The following is a 17,079-nucleotide window of genomic DNA, read 5'->3' as shown; positions in this document are numbered from 1 at the left end:
TTTTTATAACAAGCCCAAAAAACTGAAAACCAAATGGGAAAACACATACACACACACACGCATAATTGAAGAAAAGACACAACAGTGAAAATCCTAACACAATCAGGAGTGAGAGCGAAACCAAGAAGTTAAAATCCAACACAACAGGTAGCTTTACTCATTTGTTAAACATCAAACCACAGACTTATTATTTAAGACAAACAATTATTTAATGGTTTAAAATCCAGAAGAACTTTCTTAAGAACAGAATCCTGACTCCTAACACTCCTTCCTTGTGTCCTGTTCATTCCTGAAAGCTTCTGAAGCTAACACAGGCCACCCAGGACCGCTGATGAGTAATGATATGTTGAATCCATTACCTAGGTGACGATGAGGAGGAGGAGCCTGAGATCCCCACCAGCCCCAGGCCTCGGCCAATGGCTGATCTGCAGCTGAAGGAGACGGTGGTGCCAATGCCTGAGGCCAGCTCCTTCTTTGTCTTTGGCCCACAGAACAAGTGTGCATAAAGGCAGATAGACAGACAGACAGCTATCATGTGTCCATGAGCCATCGCTACATGTTAATTTCTCCCTCCAGGTTCCGTAAGTTGTGTCACCGCATCATCAACGCCACAACGTTTACCAACATCATCCTCCTCTTCATCCTTCTGAGCAGCATCTCTCTGGCAGCTGAGGACCCCATCGACCCGCTGTCCTTCAGGAACCAGGTAAATGTCCCCTGAGTGGGACACAGCAGGTTCCAGACAGAGGACAGACCTGTGGCTATGTGTCTTACTGAGCTTCTCAGGGCTGAGTTCAATAACCTAACGTAATCCATGCTGGCTTCCTCCTGTGGCATAGGTTTTGGCGTATGCGGACATCGTCTTCACCTCTGTCTTCACTGCTGAGATTGTGCTGAAGGTAAGACTGTACTTGCAACTAAAACATCGGTCTGTCTAAACCGAGTGTAACCACCATGTAACTCATAACCACTGTGTAACAGTAATAGTGTAATAGTGATGTGCGGGTCGTCTGGTAATCCGCGGGTCGGGTTGGGGCGGGTAAAGAAATTGTCACTTTATTTGTGGGGCGGGTCATTAAAAAAAAATTTAAATAAAAAAAATCCATGTATGTTGCGTGTAATTCCCTATAGCCTATATTACATATTTGTGAATATCTATTTTCATATTTTATTAAGTTCTTTGATAAGGTTACGCCACGTAAAAAGTCACGAAAGCGCCAAGCAGCTACCGCTGCCAGTCACAACAAAAACAAAGAAATAAAAGTGAAGATGGAAGACGAGGCGCGGTAAAAATAGATACAGTGGTGCGGGGCGGGCTGGGGTGGTCCAAATAATTTCATAAAAGCGGGACACGCGGTTTGGAAAAATACCCGACCCGCGCATCACAACCGTGTAACTCATTACCACCATATACAGTTAAACCTTGGATTGCGAGCATAGAGTGCTTGTCTATTAAATCACTTGTATATCAAAGTGAATTTTACCATAAGAAATATTTCTATAAAAATAATTAATACAAACGCTGTAGTGACTGAGACCGGGGGAGTCTACTGTGTAGGACAACTCTTACTCACACAAGTGCACACATATACAAACACAAAAATAAAAATGTGAAAATCTGTCTTTATGCCTTTTAATTGCCCCTGTAACCCACCTATACAATGTCCTTTTCAGGTTTTAGATAGGGGTCTTAAATATTTGGCCATTTTTCTCATTCCCAATTTGAAAAAATTATTTAAGACAAATTATTCCCCTTTAATTCGAGAAATTAGAAAAGACTTGGATAAATGGACCTCTTTGCCGACTTTCCTCTTGGGGAGAGTCAATGTTACAAAAATGAATGTACTGCCCCGTCTAAATTATTTGTTAAAAAACCTCCGATGTTATTTAAATTCATCCTTCTTTAAATCACTAAACGCTTCTATATCTCGTTATATCTGGAATAATAAACATACGAGAGTTGGTCTCTCTAAACTTGGAGGTTTGGGGGGGGGTTGGGGGGGTTATGGGGGGTCTCTCGCTGCCCAATTTTCAGCTTTACTACTGGGCTGCTTAACTCAAAACTACAGTATAACTCATTTCAACTAATATTCTAAAAGGGGTTACCTCTCAGTTTTATGCTTTATTAAGTGCACTCAGGTTCCTCAGCCTATGACTCTGTAAATCACTGTGGGAACAGGATCTGGGGGTATCATTTAATCCTGTGATAATATCCAATCATTCTGGAAGGGGGTTCATGCTGTAACTCAATAGGTAACGGGAAAACATTTTATTCTGTCTCCTGCACTGTATTTGTTGAATCATATTCCTGAAGATCTTTTTGACTTGGACTTCAAGCCCTTGTTTACAACCCTTTCATTTTTGGCAACAAAATGCATTTTGCTGAAGTGGTCCACTCCCCAGGTTCTAACTGTCACTATGTGGATATTCCAGCTGTCATCTTTCCTTCCCTTGGAGAAACTAACTTATGATCTTAAATACAGAGCGGACAAATTGTGGAAACTTTGGAAACCTCTCCACTGTTTTTTGCAAAAACTCTGAATGTTTATTTTAATAGAGGTTCTTACTTTCCCATCATGTTTTGCTTAACTTCAGCAGGCAGAGATTTATATTTTCATGTACATTGAGTATTGTTATATGTTTTAGCGCTGTGGGTGGGTGGGTGGGTTTGATTGTGTCTGTACTATCTGAAAATCCTTAATAAAAAAAAATTGTAAAATAAAATAATGATAAAAAAAAGAACATTTATCCTGGGACTAAGACTAAATTTGACAAAATGAACACTACTGTGTAACACATACCCACTGTGTAACTACGCCATTAACATTGTGAAATGTAACAAATGTAAGTAATGTAACAATAACAAAAAACTGTTGCATTGTAACATCTGTTGTTTTTAATGGGAACAACTGTAGGCTGATAACATAACACTTCTCAATGTAGTCAGCATAAGTCTAGTGTGTGTGTGTGTGTGTGTGTGTGTGTGTGCGTTTGAGTGACGCACCCCATCTCTTTCCCATCCAGATGACGACGTACGGTGCGTTCTTACACAAAGGCTCATTCTGCAGGAACTCCTTCAACATCCTGGACCTGATCGTAGTCGGGGTCTCACTGCTCTCCATGGGGATGGAGTGAGTTTCATCCAGGCTGAGATCTATTACTGACAGATTACGTCTTTTGTGTGTGTGTGAGTGTGTGGGTGTGTTAGTGACTGTGAGTGTGTGTGTTGATGATGTAGATCCAGTGCCATCTCTGTTGTCAAGATCCTGCGAGTGCTGAGAGTCCTGAGACCTTTACGAGCCATAAACAGAGCAAAAGGACTTAAGGTGAGTTTACACACATGAACGTTAACACACACACACACATACACACACACACACACACAAAATGGTCTATTGTGAATTTACTAAAAATAAAAAATAAAATTCGGGTGTTTGGGTTTAGGTTCATTAAGTCTTCAGATTCAGGAAATGTGGAATAACATGATTACAGCTGCAAGGTGTGTGTGTGTGTGTGTGTGTGTGTGTGTGTGTGTGTTTCAGCATGTGGTTCAGTGTGTGTTTGTGGCCATAAAGACGATTGGAAACATCGTGCTGGTCACCATGCTGCTGGACTTCATGTTCGCCTGCATCGGAGTTCAACTGTTTAGGGTGAAGCTTTTACTCGCACTTTGGTTGACCTTCTAAATAAGAGCAGAATGTGTGTGTGTCTGGGGAGGGGGCGAGGGGGGGGTGAGAAAGAGAGCGAGAGAGAGAGCAGTGAGTGTAGTGAAGGACACTCCAGTCTGATGATGATGGTGATGGTGATGATGATGAGACCATGTTTCTTTTTCAGGGTAAATTTTACGCCTGCACAGATCCACTTAAGATGACGGAAGCAGAGTGCAGGTGAGGGTTTACTTCACACTCACGCTTGGTTAAAAGTAGTATGCGTTTGTGAACATCTGCAACCTTTGTTTCCTGGCTGCTCCACTCCTCAAATTTCAAATTAAAATGTTATTTGTCACATACACAGTCATACACAGTATTATATGAAGTAAAATGCTTAAACGACCGCTGATGACTCCAAAATTTTAAAAAGGAAGTTTCAGTATATAATAAGAATTTTACAAATTGGAAATATAGAGAAATGTAGAAATAAACTTTAGCTTTAACGGACTTTTAAGCTTTTATTATGTACAAGTAATAAAATAATTTAAATAAAAATTTAATTAAATAAAATATAAATAAAAATATAAAAATAGTAAAATATTACAAATTACATATAGAAGAGTTGAAATGTAATGTAGAACCATGTCCAGTTATAGGCAAGATAATGTGCAGAATAGTGTGCAAGGTTGCAGTTTAAAGTTCACAGTTCTGTGGTGCAAAATGTGCAAGTGTGCCATATAAGCAATGTAGTGGGTAGTAAGAAAGCACCTCAGAGTGTTCAGTCCTGTGTGGTGGTGTGATTGAGAGACCTTATCGCCGGTGGGAAGAAGCTTCTCCTTAGTCTCTCTGTGTTGACCTTCAGGGAGCGGAATCGCGTTCAAGTTCAAGTAGGCTTTATTGTCATTACAACCATATACAGTTAGTACACAGTGAAACGAAACAACGTTCCTCCAGGACCAAGGTGCTACATGCAACATAAATTTACCACTTAAATTAACAGAGACACTAAACTAGCTAACCAACAGGCCTAGTTAGCTGGCTAGCAGAGACAGGACAGAGAGACCTAACATAAATTACAACATAAATTAACTTAAACTAACTAACTAGCTAAGTATAACTCACCTCAACTGTTCCTGACCTCAACAGAGAGAACAGTCCATTGTTGGGGTGGCTAAGTTCCTTGACCATTGTCCTGGTCTTGATCCAGCACCACTTGTTGTAGATCGAGTACAGGTCAGGGACCTTGGTTCAGCTGATCGCACCTCTGTAGAGCTCATCTGTCCTGCATGATGCTGTTCCTGAACCATGTTGAGATGTTTCTCATCAGGATTCTCTCTATGGTGCAGAAAGCAACTTAGTGGGCAGCCTGAAGTCTCTCAAGTCTCTGAGGTGGTAGAGATGCTGCCGTGCCTTTTTCACGGCAGTTTTTATGTGACAGGAGCATGACAGGTCCTTTGTGATGTAACACAGAGGTATCTGAAGCTGTCCACTCTTTCCACACGGCTTTTATTGATGACAAAGGTCTGGTAGTTCCTCTCCTGCTTAGTACTAAAGTCCACTAATACCCCCTTTGTCTTGCTGACATTCAAGAGGAGATTGTTTCTCTGGCACCAGTTCTCCAGATTCCAAATGTCCTCCAGGTAGACTGTCTCGCTGTTGTCAGTGATCAGGCCCACCACGATGGAGTTGTCAGCAAACTTGATGATTGTGGTGGAGTTGGTAGTAGCTATGCAGTCGTAGGTGCACAATAAGTACAGCAGGGGGCTCAAAACACAACCCTGAGGGGCTCCAGTTACGAGGGTAAGGGAAATATTAGAGCATCGCGGATGGTCTTGTTCACCTGTGGCTTCTGATTGGAAAACGTCATAATGGTCATCTTTTGCACGGTATCATCCATTTGTTTCCAGATGAATTTCACAACTTCTTCTGAAAACACATTGTAGCACGGCCACATAAAAGGCGGGCTAATAATTGGTAGCTGATAAAGCTCACCTGCACTGGGAAATTAACCCGATATGGTTTTAAGTGTCCCATGACAGTATTTTGAGTCTGGGGTTTAAGCTTTCACGGAAATACGCGGCCACTGCGCGAGAGTACCCAATGACCTGTCGAATCACGTGAGCCAGCATAAAAACGGATGGTCAGATTTCTAAAATGGTGGGCGAGATTGTACCTTGTAGCCATCTTTGGTTGTAGTGTCGTGTAACCGTGGTCCAGTGTCCTTTCACCCCTGGTGGGGCAGGTGATATGCTAAAAAGTTCAGTGTCGTGTTGTGTTTGGTGCTGTGTGAGAGCCTTATGCAGCTTGCATAAGACAGTGTCCGTATCATAGTAAATACACACACACATCCTGACACCAGGGGATGCTTAAAGACCACATGTCATAGGTAACATCAGAAGTAGTAAAGCCTTTAGGATTCACTTCTCAGGAAAACTGGAGCTGGAGTTCCAAAGGAAGGATAAAGTTGTTAAAGAGATTGTGACTTGGTGTTAAAGTTATGCAAGTGTATGGAAAAGTCTAGTCGCAGTATGTTAGAAACAGTTGAAAAGACAATGATTGTACACTCCTGGCAGTTATTTGGGAGTCTGATAGCAGTGGAAAAGAATGAGTTCTTTAGCCTGGTTGTCCTGCATCTCACACTTCTGTATCTCTGGCCTGAGGGAAGCAGTGAGAACAGTCTGTGCTCGGAATGGGTGGGATCTTTTAGAATGCAGGCAGTTCTTCTGCGGACTCTATGATAGTAAATGCTCTGCAGGGATGGCAGTGAAGTCCTTGTGATCTTTTCAGCAGTCTTCACCACTCTTTGACGTTTGCGGTCCATAACAGTAATATTGCCGTACCACACAGTGATGCAGATGCTCTTGGACCTTAGGAGACTAAACTTCCTCAGCCTCCTAGGAAAGTACAGCCACTCCTGAGCTCTCCTAACTAGCTTTGTGGTGTTTAAGTGAGGTTGTCACTAATGTGAACGCCTAGATATTTAAAGCTGTTCACCCTCTTCACTTCGAGCTCCCGGATGAACAGTGGTCGATGAAGTCTTTGTGTTGATTAGTCAGTCCAGTCTCAATGTTTTGAGGTAGTTGAGTTAAGCTGAGTGATAATGTTTGTGTGTGTGCGTGTGTGTGTTTATCAGTCCAGTCCCTTTTTGTTGAGGAGACCGATGGCTTGTGGAAAAAAGCTGTTGCACAGTCTAGATGTGTGTGCCTGAATGCTTCAGTACCTTTTTCAAGATGGCAGGAGTGTGAAGTGTGTGTGGTAGGGGTGTGTCCGATCAGCCACAATGCTGGTGGCTTTGCGGATGCAGCGTGTGGTGTAGATGTCCTCAATAGAGGAAAGAGAGACCCCGATGATCTTCTCTGCTGTTCTCACTATCCGCTGTATGGTCTTGCGGTCCGATATGGCACAATTCCCAAACCAGACAGTGATGCAGCTGCTGAGGTCTTCCTCTAGGTGGACACACAGGAATTTGGTGCTTTCGACGACCTCCACAGAGGAGCCGTTGATGCTCAGCGGAGAATGGTCACCTCGTGTCCTCCTAAAGTCAACAACCATCTCCTTTATCTTGTCAACATTCAGAGACAGGTTGTTGTCTTTACACCAGTCCGTTAGCCTCTGTACTTCCTCTTTGTACGCAGACTCCTCGTTCTTCCTTGCTATTGAGACCCACCACGGTCGTGTCATCAGCGAACTTAATGATGTGATTCGAACTGTGTTTTGCTACACAGTCGTGAGTCAACAGTGTGAACAGCACGGAACTGAGCACACAGCCTTGTGGGGCCCCAGTGCTCAGTGTGGTGGTGCTGGAGGTGCAGTTTCCGATCCGTACTGACTGAGGCCTTTCGGTCAGAAAGTCCAGGATCCAGTTGCAGAGGGAGGTGTTCAGGTCCAACAGGCTCAGCTTTCCGCTCAGTTGTTGGAGGATGATAGTGATGAATGCTGAGCTGAAATCTATGTACAGCATTCGAACGTATGTGTCCTTCTTGTCCAAGTGTGTGAGGGCAAGATGGAGTGTGCCGTCCGTTGAGCGGTTAGGATGGTACGCAAATTGCAGTGGGTCCAGTGAGGGAGGCAGCAGGGTCTTAATGTGTCTCATGACGAGCCGCTCAAAGCACTTCATGATGGTGGGTGTAAGTGAAACGGGACGGTAGTCATTGAGACTGGACACAGAAGACTTTATGGGCACGGGTACGATGGTGGTGGCCTTGAAGCACGTGGGAACGACGGCGCTGCTCAGAGAGATGTTGAAGATGTCGGTAAGAACATCTGCCAGCTGTTCCGCACATTCTCTGAGCACTCTGCTTGGGATGTTGTCTGGTCCAGCAGCTTTACGTGGGTTGACTCTGCATAGAGTTTTCCTCACATCAGCTGTAGTGAGACACAGCACCTGGTCATTCGGAGGAAGGGTGGTCTTCCTCGCTGCCACATCGTTCTGCCTGTCGAACCGAGCGTAGAAGTTGTTTAGTGCATCTGGGAGGAAGCCGTCACCGTCACAGGCGGGTGATGTCGTCCTGTAGTGAGTGATGGCTTGTAAGCCCTGCCACATGCGCCGTGTGTCGCCGCTGTCTATGAAATGGTTGTGGATTCTCTAGGCATGTGCGCGCTTCACTTCTCTGATGGCGCGAGAAAGTTTGGCCCCTTGCTCTTCTAAGCGCCACCTTATCTCCCGCTTTGAAGGCAGAGTCTCGGGTTCTCAGAAGTCCACGCACTTCTGCAGTTATCCACGGTCTCTGGTTGGGTCGAGAGATGGTTCTGGTTGCCCTTGTCACTAATGACAGGTACTCCTCTAAGTCAGTGAAGTCGCTGTAAGTTGCAGCCTGCCCAAACATGTTCCAGTTAGTGCTCTCGAAACATTCCTGAAGAGCAGAGATGGCTCCTGCTGGCCAGGTTCTCACCTGCTTCAGAACCGGGTTTGAACGCCTGACAAATGGTCTGTATGCTGGAATTAGCATAACAGAGATGTGGTCTGAGTAGCCGAGGTGGGGGCGGGGCTCTGCCCGATATGTGCCGGGGATGTTTGTGTAAACAAGATCCAGCGTGTTTTCCCCTCTCGTTGCAAAGTCTAATATTGATGGAATCTGGGAAGCACTGACTTGACGGTTGAGTGTGTATTTTGCAGTTCACTGATTTTTGTATACAGTTCCCATAGCTCTTCCTTAACATTAGTGCTAGGTGAAATGTACACTCCGATAATGAAAACAGTGGTGAATTCCCATGGTAAATAAAAAGGTCTGCATCTAACAGTCACAAACTCCACCTGCGATGAGCAATAACTAGAAACTAGCACAGAGTTCTTGCACCATTTCGTGTTGATGTAAACACACAAGCCGCCACCGCGAGTCTTACCGCATAGAGCTGCATTTCTGTCTGCGCGAAACGAGGCTAGCCCGTCTAGCTGAATAGCGGCATCCGGTACTCTGTCGCTGAGCCATGTCTCCGTGAAAACAAAGACACAGCAGTCTCTAACCTCACGCTGTGTAGCCTGCTGGAGTCGGATGTAGTCCAGTTTATTGTCCAGGGAGCAGACGTTGGATAAGATAATGAACGGGAGAGCCGGCCGGCTAGGGTTAGCCGAGCACAGACTCCCACCCACTTGCTGATGTCCCCTTCTTCAGCCGCTGGCATTAGGCCTGGTTCACGCAGCAAGCCGAGAATGCGTAGCTTTTACAGAGTAAAATAAACGCGTTACACATAAAACGTAAACAATGTAGCACCATTTTGGCTCTGGAGCGGCCGCTGCGTGTTCTGAATGTGGGCCAGCACCATTCTCTCAAACCCGCTTCATAATGATTGGAATGAATGCTACTTGTCTATAGTCATTTAGACATGTGGGTGGGTTCTTCTCAAGAAGGGAGACGATGGTTGTGTTTTTGAAGCAGGTGGGAACAATGCACTGACTGATGGAAAGGTTAAAGATCTAGGTAAAAATCAGTCAGCTCATTGGCACAAGCTCTTAAGGCTCAGCAAGGGATGTTGTCTGGCTCTCCTGCCTTACATGGATTAATCTTTCTCAGTGCTTTGTATACCTGGCTTAATGAGACTGTTGGGGGAGGGGAGAGGGGTTCAGTGGTCTGGGTGTGTGCTTTTGTAGGTCTCAAAGCAATGTAGAAAATGTTAAGATCATCTGGCAGGCTATCTAAGCAGCTGATGGTGGTGGTGGTCCTGCAGGCCTGGCCACATCTTCACAGAATCAACAGTGAAATAGATGCCTTCCATTCCAGAGTTCGATTTGTTTCATGATAGGATTTGTTTGTTTCGACGGAAACACTGTTTTATCGGGAAAAAGAAATCTCTCTAATGACACTAGATTAAGCGACACACTAATGGAATCACTGCTGAAAAGTAAAAATAAAACAAATTAACCTGCACTTTAATTTGAAAATAATCACGACAGAGCAGTGTTTCTATGTAGAGCAGAGAGAAAGAGTGTGTGTGTCTGTGTTTCTGTGAAGACGAAAGTAGGAGGGGTCTGTATGTGCATGTGTGTGTGTGTGTGTGTGTGTGTGTGTGTGTGTGTGTTTGGCACACTGTCCAATGACGCGCGCACACAGACACAAAGAGCAGGCTGAGCCTAAAGCAAAGAGAGAAAATGGATCTTTAACCTCTTTAATTGGACTTGTTTTTGCTTTACATGCGCGCTGTACTGTACACACACGAATACAGACACAAAATAAAATATGTTTTACGTGCACACGTGGTCACAGTGTTATAGTAAACAGTACACACGTGCACAGATGTTGATTATGTCAGTAAGAGATGCGCATTAAGACCCAGCAGGGAAGATGATTAACCACAATTCCACAGCGCAAGAGAGGGAAAAACCATTGTGATCATGTGACGCTCTGTGTCAAAACAAGAAGCACATGCGTGATACAAGATACTTGGTACTCGTAAACCAAGACTTGTTAGTTTTTCAAGTCAAAATTTATTAAAAATATTTGCTCATCTTGCGGAACAGTTGCAAACCGCGTTACTCACAATCCGGAGTTTCACGGTATTTAGGAAATAGAGTTCGTAAATTACACTGGTTAGAGTAGCCTGTGATAAAAACAGTGTCGGGGTGAGCCATCTCTACCGCACTAATGGTGTCATGAAGTTTGCTTAGTGCTACCATAAAGGTCGGGGAGATGTAACAGCGGCTAAAAATACAGCAGTAAATTCCCTCGGTAGATAGTAGGGACTGGATTTTAGTACATCAGGTGAACAGTGCTTATAAAAAGTCTGTATGTGTCTACACTACGAGACACACCTCCCCCTTTAGCCTTACCGGAGGCTCCGGTCCAGTCTCCCTGGTGTACAGTGTCAGTCTTCAGCTGAACAGTGTTTTCTGGGACTCTGTCTAAAAGCCAGGTCTCGGTGAAAATTAGAGTGCAGCACTCTCTTATTTGTTGAGTTATATGTTGAGTCTCTTATATGTTGTAATCCTGGCTCCAGAGAGAGCATGTTGGCTAGTAATAGGCTGGGTAGTGGTGGTCAGCTAGCCCAAACTTTTACCCTAGCCTGGAGCCCTCCCCTCTTTCCACGCTTGCAATGTCTTCCCCGAAGCGCACCCCTAGGGTCAGCTTGCTCACTCAAGTTTGGTGCGTCTGGACTCTCCTGGGGTGGTGATGGCTGCTGGTGTGAACAAAGGGTTTTAGTTCAGGTGGTATAAAACCAGCGTATTCAAAATTACCAAGTGAATTAGCAATGTCCAATAATTCTTGTTTGCAATATGTAGGTAGTGCATGGCATTTGTGCACTTCTAAAAAAAACAAAGAAAAAAACATACAAAATAAGAAAATAATTGTTATTCGAGGAGCGAGCAAACACATCCGCCTCACCATACACAGTTAGTGTAATTAACCACTGTAGGACACCTGGGATGCCCAGTGATACATATCATGTACATACATGTCACAGTGCTGTTACTGTCTACTATCATCATTCCTGAAACATTCTTGTACAATCAGATTACTCTGTTAAAACTAACTGCTGTATAATGCTTTAAAGTTTTGTTAGTTACCAAACTTAGGTTTGTTTTGTTCTTAGGGGGAAATTTATCTATTACCAGGAAAATGCTTTGCATGAGATGGTGATCCACAGGAGGAAGTGGATAAACAGCAACTTAAACTTTGACAACGTGCTGAATGGCATGCTGGCCCTTTTTACTGCCTCTACCTTTGAGGGCTGGCCAAAGTAAATACATCACATACCTTAAACTTCACAGCTGCAGTTCAATGAAATTAAATTACATTTATATAGTTTATACTTAAAGAGCAGATTAGCCTTAGTGTGTGTGTTTGTGTGTGTGTAGGCTTCTGTATAAAGCCATTGATTCCAACATGGAGGATGTTGGCCCTGTGTACAATAACCGCATTGGGATCTCCATCTTCTTTATCGTCTATCTCATTCTCATCGCCTTCTTCATGATGAACATTTTTGTGGGCTTCGTGATCGTCACCTTTCAGGAGCAGGGGGAGCAGGAGTACAAGAACTGTGAGCTGGACAAAAACCAGGTGCAACACCAGCTCATGTACATCACATCCCCACTACCAAAAAATTCTGAACTTTAACTGTGTGTGTGTACACGTCTGCAGCGTCAGTGTGTGCAGTACGCTCTGAAGGCCCGTCCACTCCGATGCTACATACCCAAAAACCCGTATCAGTATCAAGTGTGGTACATTGTGACATCCTGCTACTTTGAGTACTTGATGTTCCTCCTCATCATGCTGAACACCATGTGCCTGGGGATGCAGGTATACAGCTCTCACTCCAGCACAAACCAAACCCTGGCTCCATACAGGGACCTCACTCTGACTGTGATGATATCAGCTTGAGTTTTATTTGTGTGTTTGGAGTTTTTTCATTTAAGTAGTGTTTAAATTTTAGTTGGGTTTGAGTTGTGCATTTGCATGTCTATGTTGAGAGTTTGTGTTTTACATTATGGCATTTGGCAGACACACTTATGCAGAGTGACTTACTTTTATTTCTTACTTATTTCATTAAACATTTGAGGATTAAGGGCCTTGCTTAAGGGCTCAACAGTGGTAACTTGGTGGTTGTGGGGTTTGAACCTGGAACCTTTCAAACTGTAGTCCAATGCCCTAACCACTGAGCTACCCCTGACTTTTGTTTGGTTGAGTTAAGTTATGTGATTGTGCTTGTGTTGTGTGTTGGGTTTGAGTTGTGTTGTTCTCCCGCAGCACTGTAATCAGTTGGAACACATCACACACTTGTCTGATATGCTGAATGTGATCTTCACTGTGCTTTTTACCGTCGAGATGATACTTAAAGTTGGAGCCTTCAAAGCCAAGGTGAACTACATTACCCATAATGCCTCAGTCAGGGTCCATTAACTTATTTGCAACTTAATTAACTACATTATATGTATACCTATAATGCCTCCCCCCTCTCTCTCAGGGGTATTTCGGGGACCCATGGAATGTTTTTGACTTCATCATTGTTGTTGGCAGCATCGTAGACGTCATCTTGAGTCAGATTAATGTAGGTCTAATCACTTCCATCTGAGATTCGCCATCACCTTCATTTTTATTACCTTCAGCTTTATCTCCTCCACCACCTTCCTCATCATCACCTCCACCACCTTCCTCATTATCACCTTCATCACCTTCACCATCACCACATCCATCACCTTCACCACTACCTCCATCACCTTCACCACTACCTCCATCACCTTCATCATCACATCCATCATTTTCACCATCACCACATCCATCACCTTCATCACTACCTCCATCACCTTCACCATCATCACATCCATCATTTTCACCTTCATCACATCCATCACCTTCACCATTACCTCCATCACATTCCTCATCATCACCTCCATCACCTTCACCATTACCTCCATCACCTTCATCACCACATCCATCACCTTCACCATTACCTCCATCACCTTCACCATCACCACATCCATCACCTTCACCATTACCCCATCACCTTCCTCATTATCACCTCCATCACCTTCCTCATCATCACCTCCACCACCTTCACCATCATCACATCCATCACCCTTACCATCATCACCTCCATCACCTTCACCATTACCACATCCATCACCTTCACCATCATCACCTCCATCACCTTCACCATCATCACCTCCATCACCTTCACCATCATCACCTCCATCACCTTCACCATCATCACATCCATCACCTTCACCATTACCTCCATCACCTTCACCATCACCACCTCCATCACCTTCACCATCATCACCTCCATCACCTTCACCATCACCACATCCATCACCTTCACCATCATCACCTCCATCACCTTCACCACTTCACCTCCATCACCTTTACCATCATCACCATCATCACCTTCACCATTACCTCCATCACCTTCACCATCACCACATCCATCACCTTCACCACTACCTCCATCACCTTCACCATCATCACCTCCACCACTACCTCCATCACCTTCACCATCATCACATCCATCATTTTCACCTTCATCACCTCCATCACCTTCACCATTACCTCCATCACCTTCATCATCACCACATCCATCACCTTCACCATTACCTCTATCACCTTCATCATCACCTCATCCATCACCATCATCACGTCCATCGACTTTACCTTCATCACCATAATTTTCACCATCTCCATCACTTTACTCATCATCCCCATGCCTCGAGCACAGCAGCAAAAAATCACTGTTCTGTATTTAATCTCTATTCTGTTAATGATGTCCAACAACAACAATGCTGTAACCCCACCCTCTCCGTGTAACCCCGCCCCCACAGGTGGCCCTGGCTGCACAGGGAGGTCTGTACTGTCTGACCGGCTGTGAGGTAATTCTGTCTGCTGATTTTAGTATTAAACTTATGAGACAAATACATGTCGAATCCTGACTGTGTGTGTGTGTGTGTGTGTGTGTGTGTGTGTGTGTGTGTGTGTGTTCTTTTATCAGGAAGTGAACCCGATGCAGGAGATTGCAGTAAGTACTTACTCAGAAGCAGTTATATTCATTTATAAAACAATGATTAACCTACAATTGTGTGTGTGTGTGTGTGTGTGTAGGATTCTGAGAACATGAGTGTGTCCATCACTCTGTTCCGTCTGTTCCGTGTGATGCGTCTGGTGAAGCTGCTGAATCGGTTTGAAGGAATTCGAAACCTTCTGTGGACCTTCATCAAGTCTTTCCAGGTGTGTATGTGTGGTGTGTGTGTGTGTGTGTGTGTGTGTGTGCATGTGTGCGTGCGCTTGTGTTCTCTTTCGTTCTGTAATATTACATATAACTTATTTGTACTGATTTGTGTGTGTGTGTGTGTGTGTGTGTTTAGGCTCTACCGTATGTGGCTTTGCTCATCGTCATGCTCTTCTTTATCTATGCTGTCATTGGCATGCAGGTGAGACACACACACACACACACACACACACACACAGTAAGAAAAAGGTTTAATTGGCTGCAGGTAAACCACATTAATGATGGAGTGAGTAACAATAGATTCAACAATAGTTTGCTGTTACACTCAGGACTCTCTGTACAGAAGTGCTGTGTCTAATGTCTAGTGTCTGTCTGTATCTCTGTCTGTCTGTCTGTCTGTATGTCTGTCTGTCCCTCCATCTGTCTGTCTCTTCGTCTGTATCTCTATCTGTCTGTCTGTCTGTCTGTCTGTCTGTCTCTCCGTCGGTCACACTGTCTGTGTGTTTGTGACTCAACACAGGTAAACAAGTGAAGTGTGTGTGTGTGTGTGTGTGTGTGTGTGTGTGTGTGCGCCCCCTGCAGGTGTTTGGGAAGATTGCGCTGATTGACGGAACAGTGATTAATCGCAATAATAATTTCCAGACATTTCCGCAGGCCGTGCTGCTGCTCTTTAGGTGAGTTACACTCCAGCTCACCACTCCCACCAGCACACACATGTATCTGACGTGTGTGTGTGTGTGCAGGTGCGCTACAGGTGAGGCGTGGCAGGAAGTGATGTTGGGGTGTTTATACGGTCAGCGCTGTGACCCTAAGTCAGATTACCTGCCAGGAGAGGAGTTCACCTGTGGCTCGGGATTCGCCGTCCTTTACTTCATGAGCTTCTACATGCTGTGTGCTTTCCTGGTGATCACACACACATCACTCTCTCACTCACTCTTACACACACACACACACACACACACACACACACACACACTGCATTGACTGACCACACTGTTGTGGTTTTAGATCATTAACCTGTTTGTGGCCGTCATCATGGATAACTTTGACTATCTGACGCGTGATTGGTCGATCCTCGGGCCGCATCATTTGGATGAGTTTAAGAAGATCTGGGCAGAGTACGACCCCGAAGCCACGTGAGTGTCACACGTGAGACCAATCAGCTCGCAGCTGTACCATCTTACCGCCGTAACTCTTACTGCACCCCCGCGCCATAAACATCGTACTCTAATGAAGCTCTCACGTGTGTGTGTGTGTGTGTGTGTGTGTGTGTGTGTGTGTTCTGTAGGGGCAGGATTAAACACCTGGATGTCGTGACTCTGTTGAGAAGAATTCAGCCTCCTCTGGGCTTTGGCAAGTTCTGTCCTCACCGCGTCGCCTGCAAGGTGACACACACACACACACACACACACACACATTTTTCTATTTAATATCTGATCATGTTGCTGTTGTCCGCACAACAGTTTTGATGTTTGTGTGTGTGTGTGTGTGTGTAGAGGCTGATCTCAATGAACATGCCATTAAACAGTGACGGCACTGTGACCTTTAACGCCACGCTGTTCGCTCTCGTGCGCACGGGACTGCGCATCAAAACTGAGGGTACACACACTCACGTATACTAAACACACACACACACACACTGCAGTACAGTTTAAGGTGTGTGGTAAGTGGGTGTGGCCTGATCACTGCCCCTCGCTCTGATTGGTCAGGAAACTTCCAGCAGGCTAATGAGGAGCTGCGAGCGATTATTAAGAAGATCTGGAAGAGGACGAGTATGAAGCTCCTGGACCAAGTCATCCCACCCATCGGGGGTACGCACCCTCAAACTACACCTCACACTCTACACACTCCATACACTGAACACCCTGCACTTTACAGCTCAATGGGGAAGTGTCTATGTGTATATGTGTGTGTGTGTGTGTGTGTGTGTGTGTAGATGACGAGGTGACAGTAGGGAAGTTCTACGCCACCTTTCTGATCCAGGAACACTTCAGGAAGTTTTTAAAGCGTCAGGAGGAATATTACGGCTACAGACCGACCAAGAATAAAAAAACCACCAACGAAATTCAGGTCAACCCCCCTCGCCCCCTCCCATACCCCCTCCCCCCTCCCCCTCCCCCCTCCCCCGCCTATACATTTGTATTTACATATTCCTGCTTTTACTTAATTATATATTTTTTTTTGCATATTTGATATATGATTGAGATCATCAGACTCATTTTAATATTACACAAAGATAACCGAGTAAATACAAAATTTTGTTTTTAATGATTATTTT

The 17,079-nt window shown here is 44.6% G+C and overlaps 1 protein-coding gene across 2 annotated transcripts in view; it reads left to right on the top strand.

The window, feature by feature from the left end:
• The window catches only part of cacna1sa (calcium channel, voltage-dependent, L type, alpha 1S subunit, a), a 31,547-nt gene that overhangs the window by 12,379 nt on the left and 2,089 nt on the right, over nucleotides 1-17,079 (top strand). Inside the window, exons 19-41 of one of the 2 annotated variants that reach the window (XM_053484633.1) lie at nucleotides 364-496; nucleotides 577-706; nucleotides 840-899; nucleotides 3,025-3,131; nucleotides 3,239-3,326; nucleotides 3,543-3,650; nucleotides 3,835-3,887; nucleotides 11,676-11,822; nucleotides 11,941-12,142; nucleotides 12,224-12,382; nucleotides 12,830-12,940; nucleotides 13,047-13,130; nucleotides 14,398-14,445; nucleotides 14,565-14,591; nucleotides 14,675-14,800; nucleotides 14,938-15,003; nucleotides 15,384-15,475; nucleotides 15,545-15,704; nucleotides 15,810-15,937; nucleotides 16,090-16,186; nucleotides 16,298-16,400; nucleotides 16,511-16,612; nucleotides 16,738-16,871. In XM_053484633.1, coding sequence (XP_053340608.1) covers nucleotides 364-496; nucleotides 577-706; nucleotides 840-899; nucleotides 3,025-3,131; nucleotides 3,239-3,326; nucleotides 3,543-3,650; nucleotides 3,835-3,887; nucleotides 11,676-11,822; nucleotides 11,941-12,142; nucleotides 12,224-12,382; nucleotides 12,830-12,940; nucleotides 13,047-13,130; nucleotides 14,398-14,445; nucleotides 14,565-14,591; nucleotides 14,675-14,800; nucleotides 14,938-15,003; nucleotides 15,384-15,475; nucleotides 15,545-15,704; nucleotides 15,810-15,937; nucleotides 16,090-16,186; nucleotides 16,298-16,400; nucleotides 16,511-16,612; nucleotides 16,738-16,871 — 2,465 coding nt within the window. The remainder of the gene's footprint in view (nucleotides 1-363; nucleotides 497-576; nucleotides 707-839; nucleotides 900-3,024; nucleotides 3,132-3,238; nucleotides 3,327-3,542; nucleotides 3,651-3,834; nucleotides 3,888-11,675; nucleotides 11,823-11,940; nucleotides 12,143-12,223; nucleotides 12,383-12,829; nucleotides 12,941-13,046; nucleotides 13,131-14,397; nucleotides 14,446-14,564; nucleotides 14,592-14,674; nucleotides 14,801-14,937; nucleotides 15,004-15,383; nucleotides 15,476-15,544; nucleotides 15,705-15,809; nucleotides 15,938-16,089; nucleotides 16,187-16,297; nucleotides 16,401-16,510; nucleotides 16,613-16,737; nucleotides 16,872-17,079) is intronic. The other variant, XM_053484632.1, reaches the window with a different exon arrangement.

This window comes from Clarias gariepinus, chromosome 23 (genome assembly GCF_024256425.1).
Source record: "Clarias gariepinus isolate MV-2021 ecotype Netherlands chromosome 23, CGAR_prim_01v2, whole genome shotgun sequence".
Taxonomy (NCBI): Eukaryota; Metazoa; Chordata; class Actinopteri; order Siluriformes; family Clariidae; genus Clarias; species Clarias gariepinus.
Note: the sequence above shows the minus strand (reverse complement) of the source record. Positions and strands in the feature narration are given on the sequence as shown.